Here is a 24,398-nt window from a genome sequence, read left to right as displayed (position 1 = left end):
TAATGAATGTAAAATCTTAAATATAAAGTCTCTCCATATAATACATGTTTTTGCGGTTGTCTTTAAATATACTAACACAATTAATACTTCTACACATAAATATAACACACGATTTGTTAAAGATATTAATTTATCACTGCCTAAATTAAGAACTACTTTTTGTCAGTCAGGGCCATATTTTGTGTTTATTAATTTTTGTATTAAATATAATATTTGCATTCATGAATTTAATAATTTTATACAATTAAAAAGAAAACTTATGTCTTTAGGATTAAATACCTTAGTTTAATTTGAATTGTTTACAGTTTATATTACTTTTTTTTGAATAATTATATTGTAATTGATATGTTTATTTAATATTGTATTTGCATGAACTCTCACCTCCAGCACAGCCTTTGGCTTAGGAGGTGATCCAACAAAAATTTGTCTATTAGTAATTTTAACTTGTATATATTGTTTGTTGGAGAATTAATAAATATTATTATTATTATTATTATATTGACTATATAATCATCAGTACAATATGATTGTTTTACATGGTGACGAGGTATATAAATGGTTCTAAAATCATTGTTTTAGCGTCGGGTGGAGCGGGATGAAACATCTCGCCTGGTAGCCGTAGTGACATGCCGTATACCATCTCCGCAGGTGAGTGACCTATGTCCGGCTTGATCGTGTTTCGGAGGGGCAGTAGGACGATGGGAAGCCGTAAGCTCCAGTTTTCGGTGTCCTGCGCTTGGATGGCGGTTTTGAGCTTGCGGTGAAATCTTTCTACCAAACCATTGGCCTGAGGATGGTAGGGGAGGTTCTGAGGTGTTGGATGCCGAGGTTCGCTGTGAGGGTGGTCAGGATTTGAATTGGCGTCCTTGGTCAGTTGTGACCACGTCGGGGACCCCAAAACGAGATATCCACTGCGTCGTGAGTGTCGCTGCGACGGTGTGTGCCGACATGTTGTTTATAGGCCATGCTTCCGGCCAGCGCGTGTAACGGTCTACGCACGTAAAAAATACTTGCAGCCGTTGGATGGGGGCAGTGGACCAATTAGATCGACGTGTATGTGTCCGAAACGGCGCGAAAGGCGTTATGGGTGACACGATGTGTTTAAATACCTTGGTGCGTTGACATTGAATGCAGCATTTGGTCCAATACTTTATCTGCTTGTCCATACAGGGCCAACAGTATCTTGCTTTAATGAGACGTGAAGTAGCACTGCCACCTCCGTGGGCTTGGCCGCGTAGCCCGTCAAAAACGGTACGTCGATGTTGCAGCGGTTCGTACATGCGCGTTTGCTTTGTCGAGGTGTCTGGGTAGATGGTACCTTCGGCGGTGCTTCGAGGTTCGATTTTGAGAGCGGTTTCGGTGGTGCCGGTCAGTATATCTTTAAGCTCAGGATCGTTGGCTAGGTCGGTGGACCATTGTTTAAGATCGGGAAGGACTACTTGCATGGCCGAAACTTCAAACCTTGATAGCGCGTCCGGGACTATGTTCTTGTCGCCTTGCAGATGTTCGACGTGGTTTATATATTGCGACAAAAACGTGATTTGTCGAATCTGGCGGTCGATGATCTTTTCGGTCTTTTGCGTGAACATGTATGTTAGCGGTTTGTGGTCGGTAAGCAACGTGGTAAGTCGTCCCTCGATTGCGTGGAGGAAGTGACGTGTACCCGAGAATGCGGCTAGTAACTCGCGGGCGTAAGTACCGTACTTTTTTTCTGCTCCCGAAAGTTTTTTGGAATGAGAACACAATGGCTGCCAACCTTTGTCGGAAAGTTATTCGAGTAAGGCTACAATGGCTGTATTGGAAGCATTGGTGCTTAGGCGGAGTGGTACGTTCGGCAGCGGGTGAGCCAGTTCTGCCGTATCGGCCAGCGCGGAGCGGCAAGATTTGAAAATCGTTCTTGTTTCGTCGGTCCACGACAATGGTCCGTCGCGTTTTTGATCTTGGTGGCTAGGTCGTATAGTGGTGCTTGCAATTCTGCGGCGTTGCGAATGAAGCGTTGGTAAAAATTTACGGAGCCCAGAAATCTCTGCAAACTTTTTTTTGTTGGAGGTAGTGGCCATTCGTGGATTGCCGTGATGCGTTCCGCAGTCGGGGAACACGTATCCTTGTTGATATTGTGTCCCAAACAGGTTAAAGAGTCGGTGGCGAAAGTAAACTTTACGGGATTGATAGCAATACCGTAATCCTGACAACGTTCGTGGACCGTGCGTACGTGTTGTTCGTGCTCTTCGTGGTTACGCGACGCAATTAACATATCGCCGATGTATGCGAACGAGAAATTTAGCCCGCGTAATATACCGTTGATTACGCGTTGGAAAGTTTGGACGGCGTTGAGCAAACCAAAGCACATAACCGGAAATTCGAATAAGCCGAACGGTGTTGTTACAGCTGTTTTCGGTATATCCTGCTTGGTGATAGGAATCTGGTGGTAAGATCGGACTAGGTCGAGCTAGGTGAACACTGTGCATCCCGTCAGATTCGCTGTGAAATCATTTAAGTGAGGTAGCGGGTAACGATCTGGTCTCGTTACTCTATTAAGGCGTCGGTAATCGCCACATGGTCGGAAAGTACCGTCCTTTTTGGGTACGAGTAACAATGGACTATCCCACGAACTGGCAGATGGTCGACAAATCCCTTTTTGTCGCATGTATATGATAATAATAATAAGAAATAAAAATGTTTACCAGCCATTTGCGGATTTTCCGCCAAGAATTAGAAATGTATCAATAAATTAGAATTTTGATAACAAACTCGAAGGTATTTTAATCGATAAATTTGTTTTCGGATTAAAATCAGGTAAAATCAAGAACAGAGTTAGTGAGAAAAAACCAACTTGTAAAATAACTTTTTCTCAAATTGCCGAAATTGCACTTGCAAGTTGGATAATAAAACAAAAAAGGACTTTAATTTCGAAGAAAATACCTTACGTCATCGCCGGAGTACAGACATTTGGCTTCGAGGCAAGGGAATCACGGATATCGAGGGGCGAAAATTACAGGACACTAAGGTATGTCTAAGGGAAGCAGTGGAAATTAAAAGGAAAAGAATAAAGGAGTTGACAAGGTACTAGAGAAAAATCAACGTCGAGTTTGCGGATAAATTTGGCCATAAACAGTCTAAGGGAAGCAGTGGAAATTAAAAGGAAAAGAATAAAGGAGTTGACAAGGTACTAGAGAACAATCAACGTCGAGTTTGCGGATAACGGCATACGGGTATTCGAAATAAATATAAAAATTGGGTACAATAGGACATTAGTCAAGGATATGTAATAAATCTAAAAGTATAATTTTGTTGAATGCTGAGTCAGTAGATGACGGTACACATGAGAGTTTAATTTGTAACATAGAAACGAAGGATTTAAAACCTATTATTTTAGACGTAAAAATTAATGATATAAAATTAAAGGCACAATTAGATTCTGATTCAGGTTTATCAGTTATTCCGGAAAAATCATTTCACGAGTTATTTCATAAAAACGCGATTTGAAAAAAGTTTGTAAAAATGTTAATGGTTACATGGGTGAAAAATTAACATTTTGGGTTTTTTCTTAGCGGATGTTGGTTTCAAAAATAGAATGTGCGAACTTTTTAAAATTTTTGTAGTTGAGAATGGAGGTCCAAATTTGTTAGGTAGAGATTTTATGGAAAAATTCGACTTGAAAATTAACTATTTAAATGTGTTTGATTACATCGAGCTTAATTTTGAAAAATTAAAAAATAAATATTCAACATTATTTAATCTTTATTGACGATGTAGGTAAATATACGTAAAAAACATTTTAAATTAGAGTGAAGGACAATGTTACTCCTATATTTTACAAAACAAGGCAAACAAACAACTAAACCCTTTTGCGTTTAAGGACACACGGAAGAACAGTTATGCAGGTTTTAGAAATCAGGTATAATTTTGCAAGTGGAATCGAGTGAATGGGGAAGTCCATTAGTACCAATTTTAAAGAGCGATGGTAAAATTAGATTATGTGCGGATTACAAAGTTACGGTAAATAAGTTTGTGCAGGACGTAAAATATCCGTTACCGAGAATCGAAGAAATTTTTCAAAAAGTGAGTAAAGGAATAGAGTTTAGTTAAATTGATCTTAGTGCAGCATACAACTTATTAGAATTAGATGAAGAATCTTCGAAAATTTTAACGTGGAGCACACACAAAGGACTTTTTAAGGTTCATAGGTTACCGTATGGTGTCGCACCGGCTAGCGCGATATTCCAAAAATTAATAGAACAACTTTTCCGAGGTTATGGTGGTATAGCCAATTTTCTATGACAAATGTGATCGAATAAATTATAAATCTGATATCATTGATGTAGTACTCAAAATAGATTTCATTTTTTTGACAGATTGGGCACCATCTTCTACATAAGATATCAATTCTTTAAATTTAATGACATTTTCTGAGTAAAACAAAGCAGTTTCTAGCCATGTTCCCCTCCTCGTTATTATAGGTTCTGGAGGAAGGCGAAGTATTTAGGTAGAATTAACCTCTAATTTTTAAGTGATACTCTAAAGAGCTTTCTCTAGCATCTCTTGAGATGCTTGATGACCACCATGCATGCCTTCCCCCCGGGGTCTTTGTCCACTGCCGCAATGAGATCCTCAAAAGCCCTCTCCTTTACAGCCTTGATTGCCTATAACAGGGTCCTCCGGAGTTCCACTCACCTATCCTGAAGCCGTCGGATGCCAACCTCACCGAGCCTTTGTTTCTTCCTCTTTAAGATTCTCCAGTCATTCTCTGCGTAGTGTCCCGATTTCAAAGCTTCGCCACGGTATCGGTGCCCTTCCAGTAGCTGGCTGCCACTCTAGTACGCAGCGTTTAGCTGCCTGAATGATCCATGATTTAAGCCACTATACTGTAGTGAATGGTCTGACCTACAGCCACAGTTTAAAGTCCTTAAACTTGGCGATGACGCAATTTGGAATCCACTATTATCATTTGGAAGGCCTTGATCGATGGACCTACGTGGTCTACAGTCACTTGGTCTAAGATAGCGACAACCGAGTGACTTGACAGTTGACACATCAGTGAACCATCAATCAGTTTCCGGGTGACTGCGATGGTTCTCGCCGATCACGAGTATTTCTGCATCCCATTCCGTCAAGAGGTATTGAACCGCACAACAGACTCGGATGTTTATTTAGAGGATCTTTGTAGCGCTGCAGAAGTCTCCGAGGTTACCTGTGTGAGGATGTGGCTCCTCTCCAGCTCTTCCCTGGTTTCACAATAGCACTTCACAGTTGGCCACCTTATGGCTATATGCTCTGCATCGCCTGGTTAGGTCAGGTAAGCTTCTATTGAGCCCGGAGCCATAACGATAAAGCCGAACAAAAGGCATTAAAAGAATATTACCTTGCCTAGACTGTCTGATTCTGCAAGATCACCATTCTTAGTAGAGGGCATTCACCTCAATTCCAGAAATAGTGGCAATGCCGTTGAGAGTTCCTTCTTGTTGGAGCACTCGCCAAGATCTTTTTGATCTCTAGAATTTTGGCATTTCAGAGATATAACGTCAACATCCACGCCCTCCGATCTCTAGACCTCTGCCCTAAAAGCCTCAAATTGTGACAGATTGCAGTGAATCTCAATAAGATACCCCGACTTGATCTGTCCCATGACAACAGCGTGGTTAGTAATTATATCTTGGTTACTCCTCTTCAATTTTCTTGAGCTTGGATATCAAATACATTTTTTCAGTTAACTCTGATAGTCACTGTCGCAGTCGTTATAGCAACGTCCACAGCGTCTCTATCGGCGTCCACAAGATCCCGACCGAGAACTGGTCTAGCCACTACCGGCGGTGTGAGTATCCGGCCCTTCAAATGGCGGACGAGGCAGGCAGCTTTTGAATGACCGTCGCCACCGTGACACCTTAATGATATACCTAACCTAACCTAATGATATACCTAACCTTAATGATAGATGTTTTATGGTGTGTGTTAAATAACAGGTGATAATCAACGACGTGTCTTCTTTTATATTCAAAACCGTACCTATACCTACAGCGGCGCAGTCGGAAAAAGAGTGAGGTAAGTGTTAATTTTAATAAAAATAATTTTACGTAAATTAAAGTAAATTAGCACAAATCAGGTTAAAAGAACCTACAATAGGTGTCCTGATCATACCGGTTCCAAATTGTTTTATTCTAAATTTTAATTGTTAATAAAATACTAATGGCTTGTCCAATCTAAGGTGGATTATTTTGCGAAAGTTTAGTATGATTAATACAGAGCTAAGCGTGGTTTAGGTAATTTAAAGATTGGAAAGTACTGTTCAGCCAAAGATATCCCGAACTACGTTAATCTCGTATTTAGTGTACTTTAATTATAGATAATAGTAATTAAAATTTAATAGTCACAATGAGCAGTAAATCCATTGGTGAATTAAATATAGTTGAGAGTAACAGTGAGTTATATAAGCGTGGCATTGAGACCACAGGATCCAACTCGTAATACTTGAAAAGTATATTCGCACCAAGGAGTGTACGGACCCAGAATCAGTACGGTCTGAGGTAACTGGCGGGTCGTCAGCCCAGGTACCAGAAGGGACAACCATAGGGAGCTCAAATTGAAGAGGATAAGGTCAACTCTGATAAGAATTTGATAAATCAGTACATGGAGCAGATGTTGGAACGCTTGGAACGAGAGTTAGCCGAAGAAAAGCTTAGGTCGACCGAACGGGTGAAGCAAGCAAGTTACTCATGCCGTGGGAATTTCGGCCAGCGATATATCTGGTTTCCGTTAAACGGTTTGGAGTGATCGGTGAAATGTCCGGAGTGTCCAAAGAAATGTCCAGTTTAAGGTAATGCCATTTGGATTAAAGAACGCCCTTGCCACTTTCTGCCGATTGGTAAGCAAAGTCTTCGGTGGGTTAGTTGGTAAATTTGTGCTGGTTTATTTGGATGATATTGTGGTATACTCAGAGAGTTCCGATCAACATCTAAATCATCTGCAAAGAGTCTTGGAAAGACTCAAGTCTTACGGTCTCACGTGCCAACCAAAAAAGTGTGCATTCGGGGTGGCAAAAATCAGTTTCCTAGTACACGTTGGGGGCGGCAAGGAATAGAATGGGAGCCGGAAAAACAGATGGCAATTCAAGAATGACCGGTCCCATAGAAGACAAAGGAGGTGTTGCGTTTTTTATTTGTTTGTGGTTGGTATAGCCTGTTCGTGCCACACTACGCCGAGATCACAACACCACTCTCGAGTCCGTTGGCCAAAGGGACCAAATGGCGTTCTTCAGAAATTAAGCAAGAGGCGTTCCGGAAGTTGAAAGAGTCTTTGGTGTCCGGTGCACGACTCTGTCCATCTCTTCCAGGTAAACCATTCAATCTACAGACTGACGCAAGCGTAGTCGAAGTTGGTGCCGTGCTCTTCCAGCGGGGGAAGAGCGGTGACAGGAAAATCGTTTCCTACGCCAGCAAAAAACTTAATCCAGCTGAGATAAGATACTCGGCAGTCGAACGTGAATGTCTAGCCCTAGTTTTGGCCTTAGATCTTGAGACGGGGAAGTTTATGTTGTTTACAGATAACGTAGCACTACGATGGTTATAGCAAGCTCCCTGTACCAACAGCAAACTAACGCGATGGGCGCTACAACTGGCGCTTTCGATTTTGAAATCCAGCACGTACTCGGAGTAGAAAATGAAGCAGCCGACACGCTATCTCGTTGTCCGGCTGGACCGAATACAGTGGACGAAGAGTCGTTGGAGAATAATATCCACGATCCCCCGGTGATTCGGCCCGAAGTGTCCGGAGAAACGTGCGAAATCTTTGGTGATATGTCCGGAGCGTCTGGTTTGGGTGTCACCCAGTGAGGAGCGATCCGCCATGTCCTATTGAGGCAGCAGGACGACCCGAACATACGGGAGATATTTGCTAAACTCTCCGGAGACGGGGCATGGTTCGGTCGTCTCCGGAAGTGGTACGTCATCCGTGACAAAGTGTTACTCCGCCACCCTCGATCTATCGGTCAAGGTAAAGAGCGGGTGGTTGTCCCGGCGGACAAGGCCCAGATTCTGCTACAAAGTTTCACGACTCGAAGTAGCGAACCACCCAGGGTGGAAGGAAACGTACCAAAGTATAAAGCTAACGAAATTCTGAAGCGGATCGTCTCAGCTCACTCCCATAATTCCTTTTTCGCTGATTTTTTCCACCAGCTGGAAAGAGCTAAATTAGTTCTATTTCACAAAGGGACTGATGAGTGGGTGGACTCTCCTTCTAACTATGCCTTCTGGATACCTCGGGCAATTTGCTGGAGAGAATTCTTCTCCAGAGGTTCGAGAGTAACCTTGACGCTCAGGGTGGAAGGCACCGCTCGCCAAACTAGCATGGTTCCCACAAGGGCATCTTTACAGAGACTGCCTTCGAAGCTGTCACCAACTTCACCACTCAAGATGCTGCTAGAAATTCTAGACACGAAAAACTCGACTTGCTTGTTGATCGTGAAGTTAAAAACGCCCTCAACTCCCTCCAATGGCTTTTGATCGATGGAATCTTCTGACGGAACCTCCAAGTATCTAACTCTAATGATTTGTTCCTGGTTATCTCCAGAGATTTTAGTTTTATGTGGAGTCCTTCAGGGCTCAGTCCTTGATCCAATCCTTTATAACCTTGCCTAACCTTGTTTACGACGACCCTCTATCCATTACCCTATCACTCAAGTCTCATTTGGTAATATTCAATGTTGACCATGCAGCGATCTGAGTAGCCAAAACGGATCATTTTCTATGAGGTATGACAAATTCAATAGTTACAAGCATTGAAAGGTGGATGAAAAACTTTGCCTTACAGCTGGTTCTTCAAAAAATGGATGCAACCATGCTAACAAGAAGGTGGGCTTACAGTCCTCCTTAACTCAGCATAGGTGGGCATTCCATTGCTCCGAGCAACCACGTCAAGTACCTGGGTATCATTACACGAAACACGTCGAGACTGTAGCAAGGATGGTATCCACTGCAGCTATGGTGTGACCTTAGCTAAACTGATGCCCATCATCCCAGCCACCCCAGCCAATGAAAGAGGAGGCTACTCAGTTCAGTGATCAAGAGCCAACTCTTATACATTGCTCCAGTTTGGGCAAACGCAGTCACCATCATCGCCACAGCCAAGAGTAGGATGAATCTTCGAAGGTCCAACAGATAAACGGCCCTCAAAATCATCAGAGCTTACAGGATTGTCTCCGATGAAGCAGCTTTGCTCCTAGATTACATGCCAATCACTGATTTTCTAACCTCGGAGAAGAACAGGATCAAGATCAGGGCTACTTAGCGGCCCTCCTCTCTCCTGAGGGAATATTAAAGCCATTGAGTAATAGGCCACTATCTGACACAAAAGATGTAACATCTCCACTAAGAAACCCCTGGACACACCGTCTCAATCCAAGCACTGTCAGGGGGTGGGGGAAGAACGGTACCTAGGGTTCTGTTAACTTACCACATGACTTCAGGCCCTAATAGGCCGAAAGGTGTTTCCATTCTACCTTCATCAATGCGATAGAGCCTTCAGCTCACACTGTATGTAATGCCCTAGTATATCTGCTACGGTGCACACGATCTTCCAGTACCAGAATTGGGACTGATTAAGAATTGAGTTCCGTACACACTTGGATTAGCCACTTGGGGTTGATGACTTGTCGGAAATTCTCTGTGAGCCCGTCTCCGAGTACTTACCAATAGACTATCTCGCTATGGGTGATGTTCTCAAGGAGACCGAAGAGACTTTCAAGATCTTCTATGGAATGGTAGAGCAGATTCTCACTCTCGAGGTAGAGGGAAATAGGATTCGTCGGGCACCCGATACCAAAAGCTTGACTTTTCAGAGTTGCCGGCCAAGGTCGACGCAGGAATAAGTTGTTCAGGTTCGAAATGTCTTAGATGATTGCCTCAGGCCGATCCGAGAAGAAGCGATTGGTTCCAACGGACTTTCATCGTTTAACCATATATAATAAACAACTGTTCAATCTGTGAGAGGTTAAGGGGGGGGCTACCTCATTTATCCTCTTCGGGTTCAGCTAAATATTCACAAATTGTGCACCCTAAAGGAGCCTTAATCATACAGGGTCATCTTATGTTGTATATAGTATATATAATTAATAATAAACTATGCTACTCGGGGCAAATAGTTCGTTTCCTTGTAATGATGCCACAAGAAAAAAAAGGTAGCGGGATTGAAACATAAGCTAACATACCTATTGTCAGTTAATTTGTAATCATATTATAAATAATTTAATCTACTGCAGCGTATATTATAATGAGGTTTAAAAGCCAAAATATCAAATTTACCTTAAAACCTTTCTTTATTGGTTGAGATAGAATTGTTGTATAAACTACTTACTGTAATACTACAAATACTTTAATTGTATGCCCAACTACAGTATTCAAAATGTAAAAAAATTATTTAATACTTCAATTTTATTTTTAGATATTGAACAGAGCGATGAATGTATTGATACAATGATGTGTTTTTTATGTCTGTCATAACTTTTTGGGACAGTAAAAATTCAAAATACTTTGATTTTTATCAACTGCATCTTTTTCGATAGGAAAGTGAATCTTGTTGGTACTTTGGAGCCTCCAAATTCCCAATAATTTTCAAAAGCATCAGAAAAAATTAAAAATTATCCTGATTATTTTAATTCCATGCAAAATCAGTCTTTGACAAGATTGTATTAATTTATGGTGTAGCTCAAAAATAACTGTTGATACGTGAAATTTACACTAAATGTTTTTTTAGCATTTTCTATTCACCATACTATTTTCAAAATATTTTGTTTCATGTTGAGCTATTTATAAGAATATGACATTTTCGATTATTATAAGTTTTTTTTCAAATTAATCTCGATAAAAAAATGTTTGTTTTGACAAAAAATAATATACAATGTAACTCGTAAGTTATTGTTAGAAGAAATTTAATAAGTTGAGCTTAAATCCACAATATTTTTTTCTGTGCGTTTGAATTTCAAATGTACCTCACGAGTATCAACCAGTGTTGCTGTGTCTCCATTTGTTTACCCTATGTAACAGGAGGAACTGACTAATCTTACGTTTCTTTCTAAACTTATAAATGGCGAGGTCGATTTCTCTGTCCTCCTATATAAACATAATTTCAGAGTTCCAAGTTTCTATTTCAGATACTCTTTGCCTTTCCAAATTCCTTTTAGACGCTGTAACTATCAAACAAATTCAATGAAGACCCACTATTCCATAGTACTTAGCGTTAAATTATTGTCTGTTTGTTATTTTTATCTTAATATTTGTAATTTTTGTATTTTTCTCTTAATTATTATGTATTCAATACAATGTAATTGGGCATCCCAGTATTTAATAATAAATAAATAAATAAATAAATGAATACGTAAAAATAATGAAAATGTGCAAATTGTTATAAGTTAGAAATTCATAAAAATGTTTATTTTTAAATCTAAGATTTTATATTTTAATTATTTCTCATAAGTTTGTCTAACTTAGAAAAAAAAGTTTTAAATTCAAAAAGAAATAACTGTGGGTACTTATAATTTACACCAAATGTTTATTTTATCATTTTCTAAACTAGATAAAATTTTAAAAATATTTGGACTTGTTTTGAGCTGTTTACTGGCATTTTCAATCTTCAATCTTACCTTTTAGTTTTTTCTGTAAATGTCAATACAATTTTATTCATTGGGTCGAAAAGCTTGAAATTTAAATTTAATACAGGTCCTTGATATGTTGTTACAACAGCCGTTGTAAAATATTAAAAATATAACGGCATTATGGATTTTTTTACCAATCATGTTGTAATTAAATATGTATAAAATGTTCACATTTCATAGCTAAGAATTGAAGATTTTAAAAAAGGTTCCTTTTGGGTAATTCCTATAGGTATGTTGTTTTGTAACCAAAAAATCTAAAAAATGAAGGAACACAATTTTTGTATAGTTATTTTAAGTTTAAAACTTAGTATAAAAGTTAATTTAACTTTTGACAAAATTACATATTTAAACCAAGAATAACGATTTTAGTTATTTTTTGTAATTTAAAAATATTATGCATAGGTTCTGGGAACTTTTAGAGTACCTAGTTATGCAATGATGTTTAATACACACAATAAAATTTTCAAATGTAATTTCTTTGACAAAAATGAATTTTACCTTCTATAGTAATATAATGCCTACCTATTATATGTATACTAAAATAAAAAAATCATAAAAATATGTAATTTAATTATGATTATTAAATTATTTATAATAAAAAAATTGAAAAAAATAACAAGTCAGAACACAATGTCACAATACTCAACTGATTAATAAATTAAAAGTAATTTTTACGTTTATAATTGACAATTATACAATTTAAAGTTAATAGTTTTGTACCATACCGTTCTTATCAGTGTTATTGCAACCAAAACTTTCTTTGGTTTCTGTTGTACCTAACGTAGATCAGCAGCAGTTAATAACCTATATACACTTTGGTATTAAGTAGATCAAGGTGAGCAACTATCATAAAATAATGAAAAAGTAAAATGCTTATATATTTTTTTAAAAGACACTGCAATTACATTTTCGGAAATTTGGAAAACATTACAGAGCTTGGGTAGATTTGTTTTCTAACAGATTTCGAAAACTTATTAGGAGAGTTGAGAAACAAGCAAACAAAGAAAAGGCAAGATAGAAATATGAAAGAAGAAGATATATGCACTTATTTCTTTTAAAGAACCAGTTTTAAATGCTATTTCTCTTCGCAATAATCGTAACTTAATCAAAGTAAAAGAAAATTTGAAAAAATATGAGCTTATGGCAATTCAGAATAAATTCTAGAGACACTCCAACTTTATGAATACACAGACAGCCCAACTAAACTAATAATGCAAGTAGATGAAATTAGTAGTAAAATTCGAGGGATCGAATCGAAGAATTAAATACTTACGAAAGTCGATCAATTGAGCAACTATATGAAAAAAGTGAATTTAAAAGATAATTTAAATAATAGTGAAAATAGCTAAGACAGAATAACTGATAGACATTTTAGGGATAACTGGGAAAATAAAAATGAGAGAAGTCAAAATAACTAGAGAAATTCAAACGTTATAAATATAGAAACGTTAGTCTGTATCCGAATAAATTAAAAAAATTCAATGATATCAAATCATTGTAAACAAAAAACGATTCTGAGCGGAGACGGTATGTCAGTCTAGGATAATTTACAGGTATTCGAAAAAAAAAAGCCTCAATATCAAAATACGGTAAAAAAAAGCCCGGTACCAACTAAATACACAACACTTTTTTTTATTAAGGTATACATTTCATCATTTTTAATTTTTAAACAATATACTATTATTTATTAATAGCCATATATCTTTAACCATATATATATAATATATATTTTTTATATACTTTTATATCATAATAATATTAAATCAAATGATAAACCCAATAGTTTAAACTATTTAGGTATAAACATACATTTGAAATAGAAGAGATTAAAGTACCTTTATAATAATAAAAGTTATTGACATTTGACATCATCTTAAAAATAATGAAGGTATAATATTTTATATTTTTATTGTAGACTATATCATAGTATCTACAATATTTTATTATAAAAAATGTGGTTTTTTCGTTCATGTAGATTTCATCATTTTTTAATTTTTTAAACTTAAAACCTTTATTTAATTAGGTTCTGCAACACGCCTACCTTGTTTATTTAAACTTAAGTGGCTGTCGATATTTATACCTAATTCTATCTAGTTAAGGAGTAGTTGGTTAGCTATTCCCACTACACGAACCAATCTTGTGAACCGGGTTGTTGAATTGGTACAAATAAAGTTTTCTAAGCTATATTTTACAGGTCCTAGAAACTTATGACCTGCGTTCATAAACTAACGCAATTATTACACGTTATTATACCTATAATAAAACAATTTAATTATGTTACTTAAAAATGTAGATGTAACTGTTGTCTCTATTTCACGATTCAAACTTGACTGGTTGGATATGCCAATGATTTATATTATCGTACTCTACGTTCCTGTGTTCTGTCTACCTAAGCAAATTTATCAAGCGTGACATAAATGACGAGTCAGTAATCTGTAAATCATTACAGTACAAATGACAAAAAACAACTATTGCAAATTGCAACTATACTTGTATATTTTATAAGAGTAATGTATGTTAAGGAATATTATTTATGGAATGATTTTTAACTGTGATATAATTAGCTATTGTTAATGTCATATACTAAATATAATTTTTTTTAAGTAACTACCTCCATGAAACTCTCTTTTAATCAAATAAATGTACCAACTAGTACCTATAATAAATTAGATGCATAAGAATATAATAACATAGTATAATTATTAATAAAATAAATGTAATGATTATTATGATTATATGTAATCATAAAAAAAACAAAAAAAAAAAGAATCATCTATTTAGTATGGGGATTTTTTTCCCTATTGACGTGGCTTTTTTTACCGTACTTTGATATCGGCGCTCTTTTTTCCGGTGCTTTTTTTTTCTAGATTCATTTTATATTGTTATTTCTTATTATTGAAATAATTATATTAATATGGTAGCCGGTAAGTCTAATTAATATTATACTCAAATTATCAGTGATGCTGGAAAAATATTAAATATACCCTAAGTAAAATTGGGCTGTTATGGAACCGAATTACAACAAAATGATAACCATTATTCTTTGTGTTAATATGAAATTTTGTCCAAATTTGAACTTAAAAGGTCTGTAAAAAATAACTAAATTCATATATTTTTTAAATTTTTTAGTCATAGTGGAACCTTGTTTTAAATTTTCAAACCTTGGATATAAGAATTAAACATTTTATACATATTTAACTACAAAATTATTTTCATTTTTCAACTTCATAAATATTGTCAAAATTTGAACTTTAATTGCTGGTTAAAAAAATTGTGGCTATGTATTTTTACTATTTTTCAACTGCTATTGTAACAAGTTATCAAGAGTCTTGTAATGAATTGTCATGTTTTTTTACCCAACCAATACAGTTTTGTTGAAATTTATAAAAAAAAAATTTAAAAATCTGAAAATTAAAAATGTCCGTAAACAGCTCAAAATGAGTCAAAATATTTTGTAAAGTTTATCAAACATAGACATATAGTAATTGATAAAATAAACATATGGTATAATTTTCAAATGTACAATAATTCGTTTTTAAATTACAACAAAATAAGAAAATCGCTACATGAGAAATCGACAGAATATCGATGTAAAAATTTAAACTTCAAACGCTCATAAAAATTTAACTTTTTTTTTTGATAAAGGTAGACAAACTTGCAAGGAATCTTGAATTACATTTTTAAATCTTAGATGTAAATAGAAATTTTTTTATGAATTTTTAACTAAATATATTATTATTTTTACAAAAAATATTTTTTAAAAGTTACCTGTTATACATGTAATAAAAGGAGACCCTATGCACATAAATGTATGAATCAAAAGACGATTAAATGCTGAGTTAGAAAGAAAAAAATTGGAATACTCGGGGCCAATATAAGATTAACTACAAAACCGACACATCTGAGTTTAATAAATACGAGGAGAGTGAAAAAAATAATTATTTAAGCTTTGTAAAAAATTGGTACGAATCAACATATTTACTACTTAGATAAATTTAAAAATTAAATTAAAACACCGAAGAAAATAAACATCTAAAAAATATAACAACAGTTATTTTTTACAGACATCTTAAGTTCAAATAATAATCTGTGACATGACACCAAATACGTTATTACTTATTAGTTATTACTTATTTTATATTAATTGTATAAGAATAATAATTGATATTACAGTTTATCAATGGTAATTTTATCGGAGAACTTGTATTCGTAGCATTTGACATTCGGAGTAATATGTTCAGAACATTATTTTATCGTGATTCGTGACAGTGGATTAACTAATGTAGCCACAATCACGAATCAAGATATATTTAGGTAGTGAGCCTTAATATTAATAAGGCTCTCTAGGTATTATTATTCGTACCACAGAATATTTATAAAAATATTTTTATTGATCAGTGACTGGAATAATCATGATGCGGCCCGGCTCCGCGTCACCCACCCGCCTTTTCGTTTCCAGTCCATACTTACCTCAGTTCGTGATACCACGGAACAATACTGATAAATATTGTCTTATAGATAACCACTCATCAGATAAGGAAATAGAGCGCTACAGCCTTAGATCATATACAGCCTAGACAATAAGTTGTATAAAATGCGGGTGAGTGACTGACCGACGTCTGTTAGTGCTCACAAAATATTATGCTTTAAGCATTTACCATAGACTCAAAAAAAAAGAAAGTGTTACTAATACTTGTACTTTAAAATATTCGTAATATCTATTGTGTAGTAAAATAAATTATTTAATTTAATTCATTCAACTATTTACAGACTTCAGGTACTTACATCATACTAATCATCATTACTTAATGTTCATTGTCATGTTTAAAATTGAAATATTTTTTTAGGATATTACTAAAAAGTTATTGTTTTCACAATGGAAAATAAAAAAAAGCAAGTCAAAATGTAAGAATTAAAATTATTTTCCTTTTTATGTTGTCTTATAGTTGTTAAAATTACCTATTTGTATACAGATTAGTTTGCTGCGGTATCAAAGGACATATAACATCATTTATTGACCATATAGAAGCATTGTTTGCTAAAAAAGGCACGTTTGACTATGTGTTTTGTGTAGGTGATTTTTTTGGGGACGATGAATTCTGTGAAAAAGAATGGGAAGAATTTAAAAAGTCTGGCAAATATAGTAAGGAAACCCTATTATTTATGTGAGTGAATTCAAAGTTTTTATTTTAAAGTTTCAGTTCCTATTTACACATTGGGACCAAATAAGGTACAACATGAAAAATATTTCAAGAATTTAAAAGATCAACAATTAGCACCAAATATTTATTATCTTGGTTAGTAAAATTTTGTTAATTTTTTATACATTGAAAATGTCTTATATCATGCTTATTAATATGCTTATATAATATATATAATGGCCATAAATATATAATTTATATGCTTAATATGATATTATTTTTTTATGTGTGTTTGCGTGTTTATTAGGTAAAGATGGAATTTTTACAACTTCTGATGGCCTTAAAATAGGATATATTAGTGGAATACAAAACAATAGTGGTAAAGAAAACGAAATGCATACATTCAATTACGATTCTCTCTCTCAGTTCAGAGATTCTTGTATTCGGGCTGGAAGTACATCACTAGATGTACTATTAACTTCACCGTGGCCATTAGATATTCGCAACAAAGAGCGCATTCTTGAAGTATAAAATATTATTATAACAAAACTATAATTATTTAAAATATATGAAACAATTTTACGAGTATCAATAATTGTTTTTCCATAGAACATAAATGTTAAGGAACCTACTGAAAAGGAAAGTGAATCTCAACTTTTATCATGGATAGCTATTAATTTAACTCCACGTTATCACTTTGCTGGATTGCAAAGAGTGTTCTATCAGCGTAGTCCATACAAGTACGTTATTTTTTATTCTTCATTTTAAATCAATAATTAACATATTTTTGGCTTTATAGAAATACCAATAGTAAAACAGTAACACGATTTATTGGTTTGGGTGATTATCATGACAATAAAATAAAAAAACAAAAATGGCTCTATGGCTTTGTTATATCGCTAGCTGAATTGACTACGCCAAATCCTATGAACTATACAGTCACCGAATCACCATTTGCTGATAATATATCTCATTATACTGCTAATATGTTGCCAGTTTCAAAACAGTATTTTTATAATACAAGTACTAACAGCAATTACAGAAATAATGATCAATCTAAAAAGAGAAAATTTGATGGACAACCAATCAAACACTGTCAGTAAAATTTATTTAAAATTTTTAATAACTTGTAAATGTACATCTGAAATATAATAATTTTACATTTTGATTAACAGCCATTGATATAAGTGCGGATTCTTGTTGGTTTTGCTTATCGAGTAAAAACATTACTAAGCATTTGATTGTATCTATTGGGAATCAGGTATCCAGTCATTTTTTACTTATATTTTAATCATTAACATTTGTATAATATGAACTAAAATGTTTAAGGTATACTTATCAGGCACTAAGGGTCCATTGGTCAAAGAACATATACTAGTGGCTCCAATTGAACATTACAAATCACTTGCTGAAGTACCACCAGAAACAGAAAATGAAATAAATCTGTAATCACCTATTTTTTTTTTTTAATAATTCCAAAATTTGGGCAATACTATTTTTAATTAAAATTAAATACAAATTGATTTGAATTTTTACAGGCTTAAAAGTTCTTTAAATCAGTATTTTGAAAACACAGGTCGTGTTGCAGTTTATTTTGAACGTAATATTTTATCTGCTCATTTTCAATTACAAGTGGTTCCAGTTCCTATCAGAATGGCAGATCGTCTAGAGGACATGTTTAAAGTAACTAAAACTAATATATATTATTATTATTAATTGCTTTATAACATGTATTATATTTAATATATTAACATTAAATTTATATAGGCTAAATTTAAAGAATATGATCTCAATTTGGTAGACATTCCACCAGCTGCATCACTCCGTCAAATAGCTGGGAACAGTGAAGGCCATTACTTTTGTACAGAGTTGCCTAATGGAAAACGTTTGTTTCATAGTGCTACCAAAAAAACTGGTCATCGGCAAAAATTTCCAATTCATATTGCAAGGTGTGTCATAAATAGTTAGTTTAAGTGTTTATGAGGCATTAATGAAATGAAATATTTATTTGTTATAGAGAAGTGTTGGCGTCTCCAAGACTATTGAATGTTGAAAGTCGTATTGACTGGAGAAAATGTGAGCAATCTTTAGATGAAGAAGAGAAAGATGTGAAAATGTTTCGTGATGCTTTTGAACCTTTTAATCCAATAAAAGATTAATTAAAAACTAATTTTAATCTTGATTGTTATCAATAATATTTGTAATAATAAATAAATGGATTAAGAAAGAGTATTTGGTACGGACTAGTGTTTAAAAAAAATTAACTCATCTTTTATTTAGAGATGATAGTTCAAAAATATTAGATTTAAAGTGTACACGGTAATGGTTCAATATGCGATCTACACTGATTTTTGGTCTGATAAGCAACCTTTATCATAAATGTGAAATATAAATTAATTTTAAAAAACAAATTGATCGATATATCTGGCAACCTTGTTCTGTACATGGTAATGTTACAATATTTATAATAGTGCCCCATCAGAGTTTTGTTTATTATAAAATAAACTTGTATATGTATACAACATAATCACCTATATGCACTTTATCATATTATCAGCAAGTAATACCCTCATTCTTTTAAATATTGAACCCATGTCTCTTCATCTCTAATAATATTCCTATACAGGTGACCAATATTTGATGTAATTTTAAAATGTTAGAAATTTATTAGACATGAAAATTCACGGACTCAAAATAAAACACACAAAATTTACAAGACTAGCTCACACAACTGAATAAAAAGAACCTAAATAAAACTTAACAGAGGTCAGTGAAGGCAAGTATTAATTATTGTATGTAGTAGTGAACAAAAATAGGATAAAATGTCCATAATGACAATAACTCTAATAAATTAAACCCTTCATAAATGCAATCTTATTGGTATGACTACTGATATTTGTAGATCACATATTATCCATTACCGTGAATTTATACAGATTTTTAAAAATAATTAATATGATATAAGATAAAATGATTAAGTGTTTAATATATTGAGAACAAAAAAAAATATTGAATTACGAAGAATTATGAAAAATACAAATATGTATATCAATTATATTGATAATGTAATACTAAATGATATAATATATATGATTATATGATTAATGATCCAGGATGTAATATGTAAAACAATATTATTATTTATCAAATACCTTTGTTGGCCACGTCAATCTATGAAGATAAAGTATAAAATATGTAATATGTATGTACAATGATAATTCTGGGCTCAGAAAAAAAGAGACAAGTTTATAATAATTAATAGTTAACTGTATAAGTAATGAACACTTTAAACTCTTAATCGCAGTGAAACAACTTTTAATTTCAAACATTAGTGTAGAACATACTTAGATTTGTCATGAATGACACCTTGGTTTACCCTGTATATTTCCTTAAATTACTAAGTGTACCTAAATTAATTTTAATTTCAAACTACAAAGAGATTTTAATTTTCAAGAAACCATTTTATGTATACTTTGAATCATTAAATGTTTGAAATATCAAGTGTTCGCTGTAAATTATATTTAAAAATTTTTTATTAGCAGAGAACAAATAGTTTTGTAACAGATTTTGGTATGAGGTGTCCTATCAAATAATGAAATAACACAAGTAAATCTTGTTTATTTCATATGATTATTGAATTATTTCACAGCGTCTATCGGTGGCTCGTTTCTCATTACTATTGAAACTCTTCGTTCCCGTACAATCAGTCGATCATTGAACACAGACGGCGCACCATCACTTAATATTTCATGCGTGTATTGGTATCGAGCTGCATCCCTGTTTATGGTTAAATTTTAATTCAGAATTTATAATAAATATAGAATAATAATTATTAAGAAAAAATAAGCTATTAATTTGAAAGGACATCATGAGTTTCTCTGATTGACATTTGTCATGGAGTAATAATGCTCAAAAATGGTTTATTTAAATTTTGCAGCAAAATAATTGTAAATGAACAAAATATTAAACCATTTATAATTTAGTTGAACATTACTATGAAATTTTTTTAACTAATGTTACAACTAAAATTAAGTTATGATCAGTATTGGGATATAAATTCAAAATTTCCATCTGATTTATAAACATGCAAACACATTAAATTTAATAAACTTAATATTTTTTTTAAATATCTACAGTATACCCAACTAAATACATTTTTAATGTATCTTATAGTGGCTTTTTCACTCACAGTCTATTTAATGTGGATAATCTATCCTCTCAACTATTGTTTAAACACAATTATATCCATGCAAAATGTCTTTATTTAATGTGAATAAATAAGAAATAAAAATTTAAAATACCATGTGAAACTTACTTCATAATATATAATGACCGGCGAGGTAATAGAGCGTACACTACATAGGTGTCTGGGCATTTTTCATCAGCTAAACGCATGACAGAATCGGACAGTAAGCTCAAGCCAGCAATTATATTGCCACAGAACTAGTGAACAAAAATAAATTACGTTTTATATATTATGTTCAACATCTATTTCGGCTAAATTAAAACAAATTGTTGAATTTGTATTATTTGATATGTTTTCATTGTAAAAAAGAATACTATTTACTTATTCAAAAATGACAATAAATACTTACTCGTGTACTATCTATATGTGGTTTAACATAACCACTGTCACATAAATCAAGTACATGAACTCTCTGCATTTGTTCCGTGATTGATTCATCAGCAAACACTCTATTTCTGAGCTTTTGTATCACATTTGAATTGTTTTGATCTTTCCATTTGATAATTTCTGTTTCCCTATATCCATGTATGGCCTAAGTTAATAAACATTTGTTGACCTACATACAGTTAATTAAAACATATTATTATTAGAAATGAAATATGCTTACATCATCCCAATGATCATGTTGATAACGTAGACGTTTTAATGATTTTTCTATTTCATCAATCAGTCGTGACTCTTCTTCGACAGACACAATGTCTGGTACAATGATAAATGAAGAATCAAATTGTTGACGTTTAATTTCAACTAAATTGTTGATACATTTTGGGAATTTATATCTTACATATTCATTCTTATCAAAAGACTTAAAAATATGTTCAATTTTCGAAGATGATGTACTAAACAATTTATTTAAGTGAAACAGACGAGGCGCAGAGAACAGCTGGCTGGGAACAAACTCTTTACAAGCCAAATTTACAGTAAACATCTTGTACAAATATATGATCATCCAACAACAGCGATTTTTCAATGGTCAAACAATATTTTTAATTTTGCACTCGATAAAATAACACAATAACCAGCTGAGATTAGACAAGTTCATAGGGTGACTTCAGTATCGTCAACCGTCCTCGTACAATAATTACTTTTTTCTCTGTATTTTTCGAGGACCACGGGGCACGGACAAACGAAATAATGAGCTACCTCAAAGTTTGTCAAAACACCATAGTGATTGCCACCATAATACCATATCTAATGATTATAGTACGATTGTATTGTTTGATCAGAGTAAACATTGCTAAATAGTATTAGTTAATAATTATTATAATAACTATAGAAAAAGTTATGTGTAGTATGAACTGTATTTGTTTGGGACCTTTTATGAATATGAAATTATGAAATAATAAAATATGTATGTTTATTGTTTAGTAACAGTTTGTCTTATCATGCTCTTCGTAATAATATCACAGAATAATAATATAATATCACTAACCTGTGATAATATTATAATAATTTAACCTGAATTACAAGTTTGATAAGGTATCGTTTAGACAAATCACCAATTATATTATGTACCTATATTCTGCTCAAGTGATCAATCGCATATTTTTCCCAATGATATGATAAATATAAGCCATAGACATAAACAACAATATTTATGTATTTATGTATCTCTATGATACATATAAGCATAATAACCACAGATATCTATATTATCATATAGATAATAGAAATCTGTGCTTATTAGTCCGTGCTGTGCGTAAAGCGCTTCGAAAGTTCGAATTACAATTATTATTACTAATTTTATTTTAATTTATAAAATTGTTTTTGGGATAATGGCACCAAAAAAAAGTTCTGGTGCATGTGTATTTTGTTTGAGTTCGCTGTACAAAAATCCAAACATCTCTTTACACTCGTAAGTCATAAATCTTTTCTAAAATACATATTGTATTATTTTATGTAACTTTAAAATTGTTAACATTGAATCACATGATATTATATATTTTTTTTTTAAATGTATATTGCTTGTTTAGGTTCCCCAAAGACCAATCCCGGCGATCTTTGTGGCTTACAGCTTGTGGTTTAACTGAAAATGATTATAAGCCTTCTAGAAAGCTGTGTTCGCAACATTTCGACCACAATTGTTTCAAAACTGGGACTACTTTGAACATTTTAAAACCAAATTCAGTTCCTACAAAGTTCAACAAACACGCAAAAGAATTTTTTATATCAACGTATATTATGAATTATGATATTTAAGTATATATTTTTAAGTAAAATCATTAAATATAGGAGCTCTCACAAGATGCCTGAGATGTCTTCTTGCAAGGTGCCAGAGTTGCATACTTACCAAATTGACGAGGAGGATGTTTCAACTGCAAAATTTGAAATTGTTTCAAATTGTGAAATGGAAACTTCCCAAATCAATGGTAGGTAGTAAACAAATTAAACTCTTATCAAAGTTAATGGTACCTAAAAATATTCACATAGGTTTTTTTTGTTTTTATTGATGTTCAAGTTTAAAGTGAGATAACTATGTAATATATTCATATACCTTATGTCCTTATACTATGTACTAATACTAGTTTAAGGTTTATGAATATATTACAATTTAAAGTGTTCATTACTTGTCTTAACTCTTAAAGCTAAATATCAATACAATCCTATGATATACCCCTAGAATCTGTAAAATATTCTTCCCTTTAAGATTAATATTAAGCAAATTCTCTATAATATTAAAGTAAATAACAAATACTGGTTTATTATTTAAAACGACCACCAACAATTATATTATTAATATAATTTGATTTTAGATACTCCTAAACGAAAGCCCCGCAAATATTATGTGGGTGATATAACAATGCCAGACTTATCCACTCCGAGAAGAGCTAAACGGAATTTCATTAAAGCTAAGTACAAAATAATTGAACAACGGAACAAAATTAAATATTTGAATTTGAAAGTAAGCAGACTCCGCAAAAAACTGTCATCTATGACTGAATTAATGAATCATTTAAAAAAAAAATCTAACTGAACAAGCTCATGATATTATTTTGGTAAATCTCATTTCAATAGATGTGAATGTGTTAAATGGCTGTTTTCATGTTTATTTTTGTTTTGTTTTGACAAATATGTGTTACTCTATGTCTTTTTTTTTAATAAATAACATAAAATGATTTTGTTTGTTATTTCTGGATAAAATACACTTAATTTATCTATTCTTATCTACTTTTTGTAAACTAATAACTATTATATACAATATATTATTTTGAACTAATATTTATATACATTTTTCTAGGTTATAGAACCCAACAAATGATATTATAACTTATAGATCGAAGTTAGAAATCTAAACCAGTTATGTGTAGTTTTGCATTAACATTGCAAAATTGTATTATTAGTTAAATAAATTACTTTAATACAGCAAAAT

The 24,398-nt window shown here is 33.1% G+C and overlaps 4 protein-coding genes across 4 annotated transcripts; 2 read left to right on the top strand and 2 right to left on the bottom strand.

Annotated features, from left to right (window-relative positions):
* Nucleotides 1–532: 532 nt before the first annotated feature.
* LOC111028413 lies at nucleotides 533–1,589 on the bottom strand. Its single transcript, XM_022307050.1, has 2 exons — nucleotides 1,011–1,589; nucleotides 533–928 (listed from the first exon to the last, which is right to left on the bottom strand). Exons 1-2 carry the CDS (start codon nucleotides 1,587–1,589, stop codon nucleotides 533–535), a joined length of 975 nt encoding a protein of 324 aa, XP_022162742.1.
* A 14,575-nt stretch (nucleotides 1,590–16,164) lies between these two features.
* Nucleotides 16,165–19,182, top strand: LOC111028812 (CWF19-like protein 1). Its single transcript, XM_022307577.1, has 12 exons — nucleotides 16,165–16,418; nucleotides 16,489–16,546; nucleotides 16,615–16,784; nucleotides 16,837–16,938; nucleotides 17,090–17,307; nucleotides 17,392–17,522; nucleotides 17,582–17,877; nucleotides 17,958–18,043; nucleotides 18,112–18,227; nucleotides 18,321–18,465; nucleotides 18,550–18,731; nucleotides 18,800–19,182. The coding sequence occupies exons 2-12, from the start codon at nucleotides 16,518–16,520 to the stop codon at nucleotides 18,939–18,941; spliced, it is 1,617 nt and encodes a 538-aa protein (XP_022163269.1). The 5' UTR covers nucleotides 16,165–16,418; nucleotides 16,489–16,517; the 3' UTR covers nucleotides 18,942–19,182.
* An 889-nt stretch (nucleotides 19,183–20,071) lies between these two features.
* On the bottom strand, nucleotides 20,072–22,392 carry LOC111028773 (alpha-ketoglutarate-dependent dioxygenase alkB homolog 7, mitochondrial). Its single transcript, XM_022307529.1, has 4 exons — nucleotides 21,636–22,392; nucleotides 21,378–21,560; nucleotides 21,098–21,225; nucleotides 20,072–20,559 (listed from the first exon to the last, which is right to left on the bottom strand). The coding sequence occupies exons 1-4, from the start codon at nucleotides 21,975–21,977 to the stop codon at nucleotides 20,421–20,423; spliced, it is 792 nt and encodes a 263-aa protein (XP_022163221.1). The 5' UTR covers nucleotides 21,978–22,392; the 3' UTR covers nucleotides 20,072–20,420.
* Nucleotides 22,393–22,525: 133 nt separating this feature from the next.
* Nucleotides 22,526–24,196, top strand: LOC111028781. The gene is made up of 4 exons (XM_022307540.1): nucleotides 22,526–22,883; nucleotides 23,002–23,202; nucleotides 23,261–23,397; nucleotides 23,782–24,196. The coding sequence occupies exons 1-4, from the start codon at nucleotides 22,804–22,806 to the stop codon at nucleotides 24,000–24,002; spliced, it is 639 nt and encodes a 212-aa protein (XP_022163232.1). The 5' UTR covers nucleotides 22,526–22,803; the 3' UTR covers nucleotides 24,003–24,196.
* Nucleotides 24,197–24,398: the final 202 nt, after the last annotated feature.

The sequence above is a fragment of the Myzus persicae genome, unplaced genomic scaffold (assembly GCF_001856785.1).
Source record: "Myzus persicae strain clone G006 unplaced genomic scaffold, MPER_G0061.0, whole genome shotgun sequence".
NCBI classification, from domain to species: domain Eukaryota; kingdom Metazoa; phylum Arthropoda; class Insecta; order Hemiptera; family Aphididae; genus Myzus; species Myzus persicae.
Note: the sequence above shows the minus strand (reverse complement) of the source record. Positions and strands in the feature narration are given on the sequence as shown.

Bases quoted from the DNA above. Each gene is read 5' to 3' on its own strand.
- LOC111028413 (XM_022307050.1), bottom strand. From the start codon at position 1,589: ATGTTCACGCAAAAGACCGAAAAGATCATCGACCGCCAGATTCGACAA. The intron at 929-1,010 runs GTATTTTTTACG...ACACCGTCGCAG, and splicing joins CCCCCATCCAACGGCTGCAA to CGACACTCACGACGCAGTGG.
- LOC111028812 (XM_022307577.1), top strand. From the start codon at position 16,518: ATGGAAAATAAAAAAAAGCAAGTCAAAAT. The intron at 17,523-17,581 runs GTACGTTATTTT...TTGGCTTTATAG, and splicing joins TATCAGCGTAGTCCATACAA to AAATACCAATAGTAAAACAG. The intron at 17,878-17,957 runs GTCAGTAAAATT...TTTGATTAACAG, and splicing joins TGGACAACCAATCAAACACT to CCATTGATATAAGTGCGGAT.
- LOC111028773 (XM_022307529.1), bottom strand. From the start codon at position 21,977: ATGATCATATATTTGTACAAGATGTTTACTGTAAATTTGGCTTGTAAA. The intron at 21,561-21,635 runs GTAAGCATATTT...TTATTAACTTAG, and splicing joins AACATGATCATTGGGATGAT to GCCATACATGGATATAGGGA. The intron at 20,560-21,097 runs GTAAGTTTCACA...AACCATAAACAG, and splicing joins CGGTCATTATATATTATGAA to GGATGCAGCTCGATACCAAT.
- LOC111028781 (XM_022307540.1), top strand. From the start codon at position 22,804: ATGGCACCAAAAAAAAGTTCTGGTGCATGTGTATTTTGTTTGAGTTCG. The intron at 22,884-23,001 runs GTAAGTCATAAA...TTGCTTGTTTAG, and splicing joins CCAAACATCTCTTTACACTC to GTTCCCCAAAGACCAATCCC. The intron at 23,203-23,260 runs GTATATTATGAA...CATTAAATATAG, and splicing joins AAAGAATTTTTTATATCAAC to GAGCTCTCACAAGATGCCTG.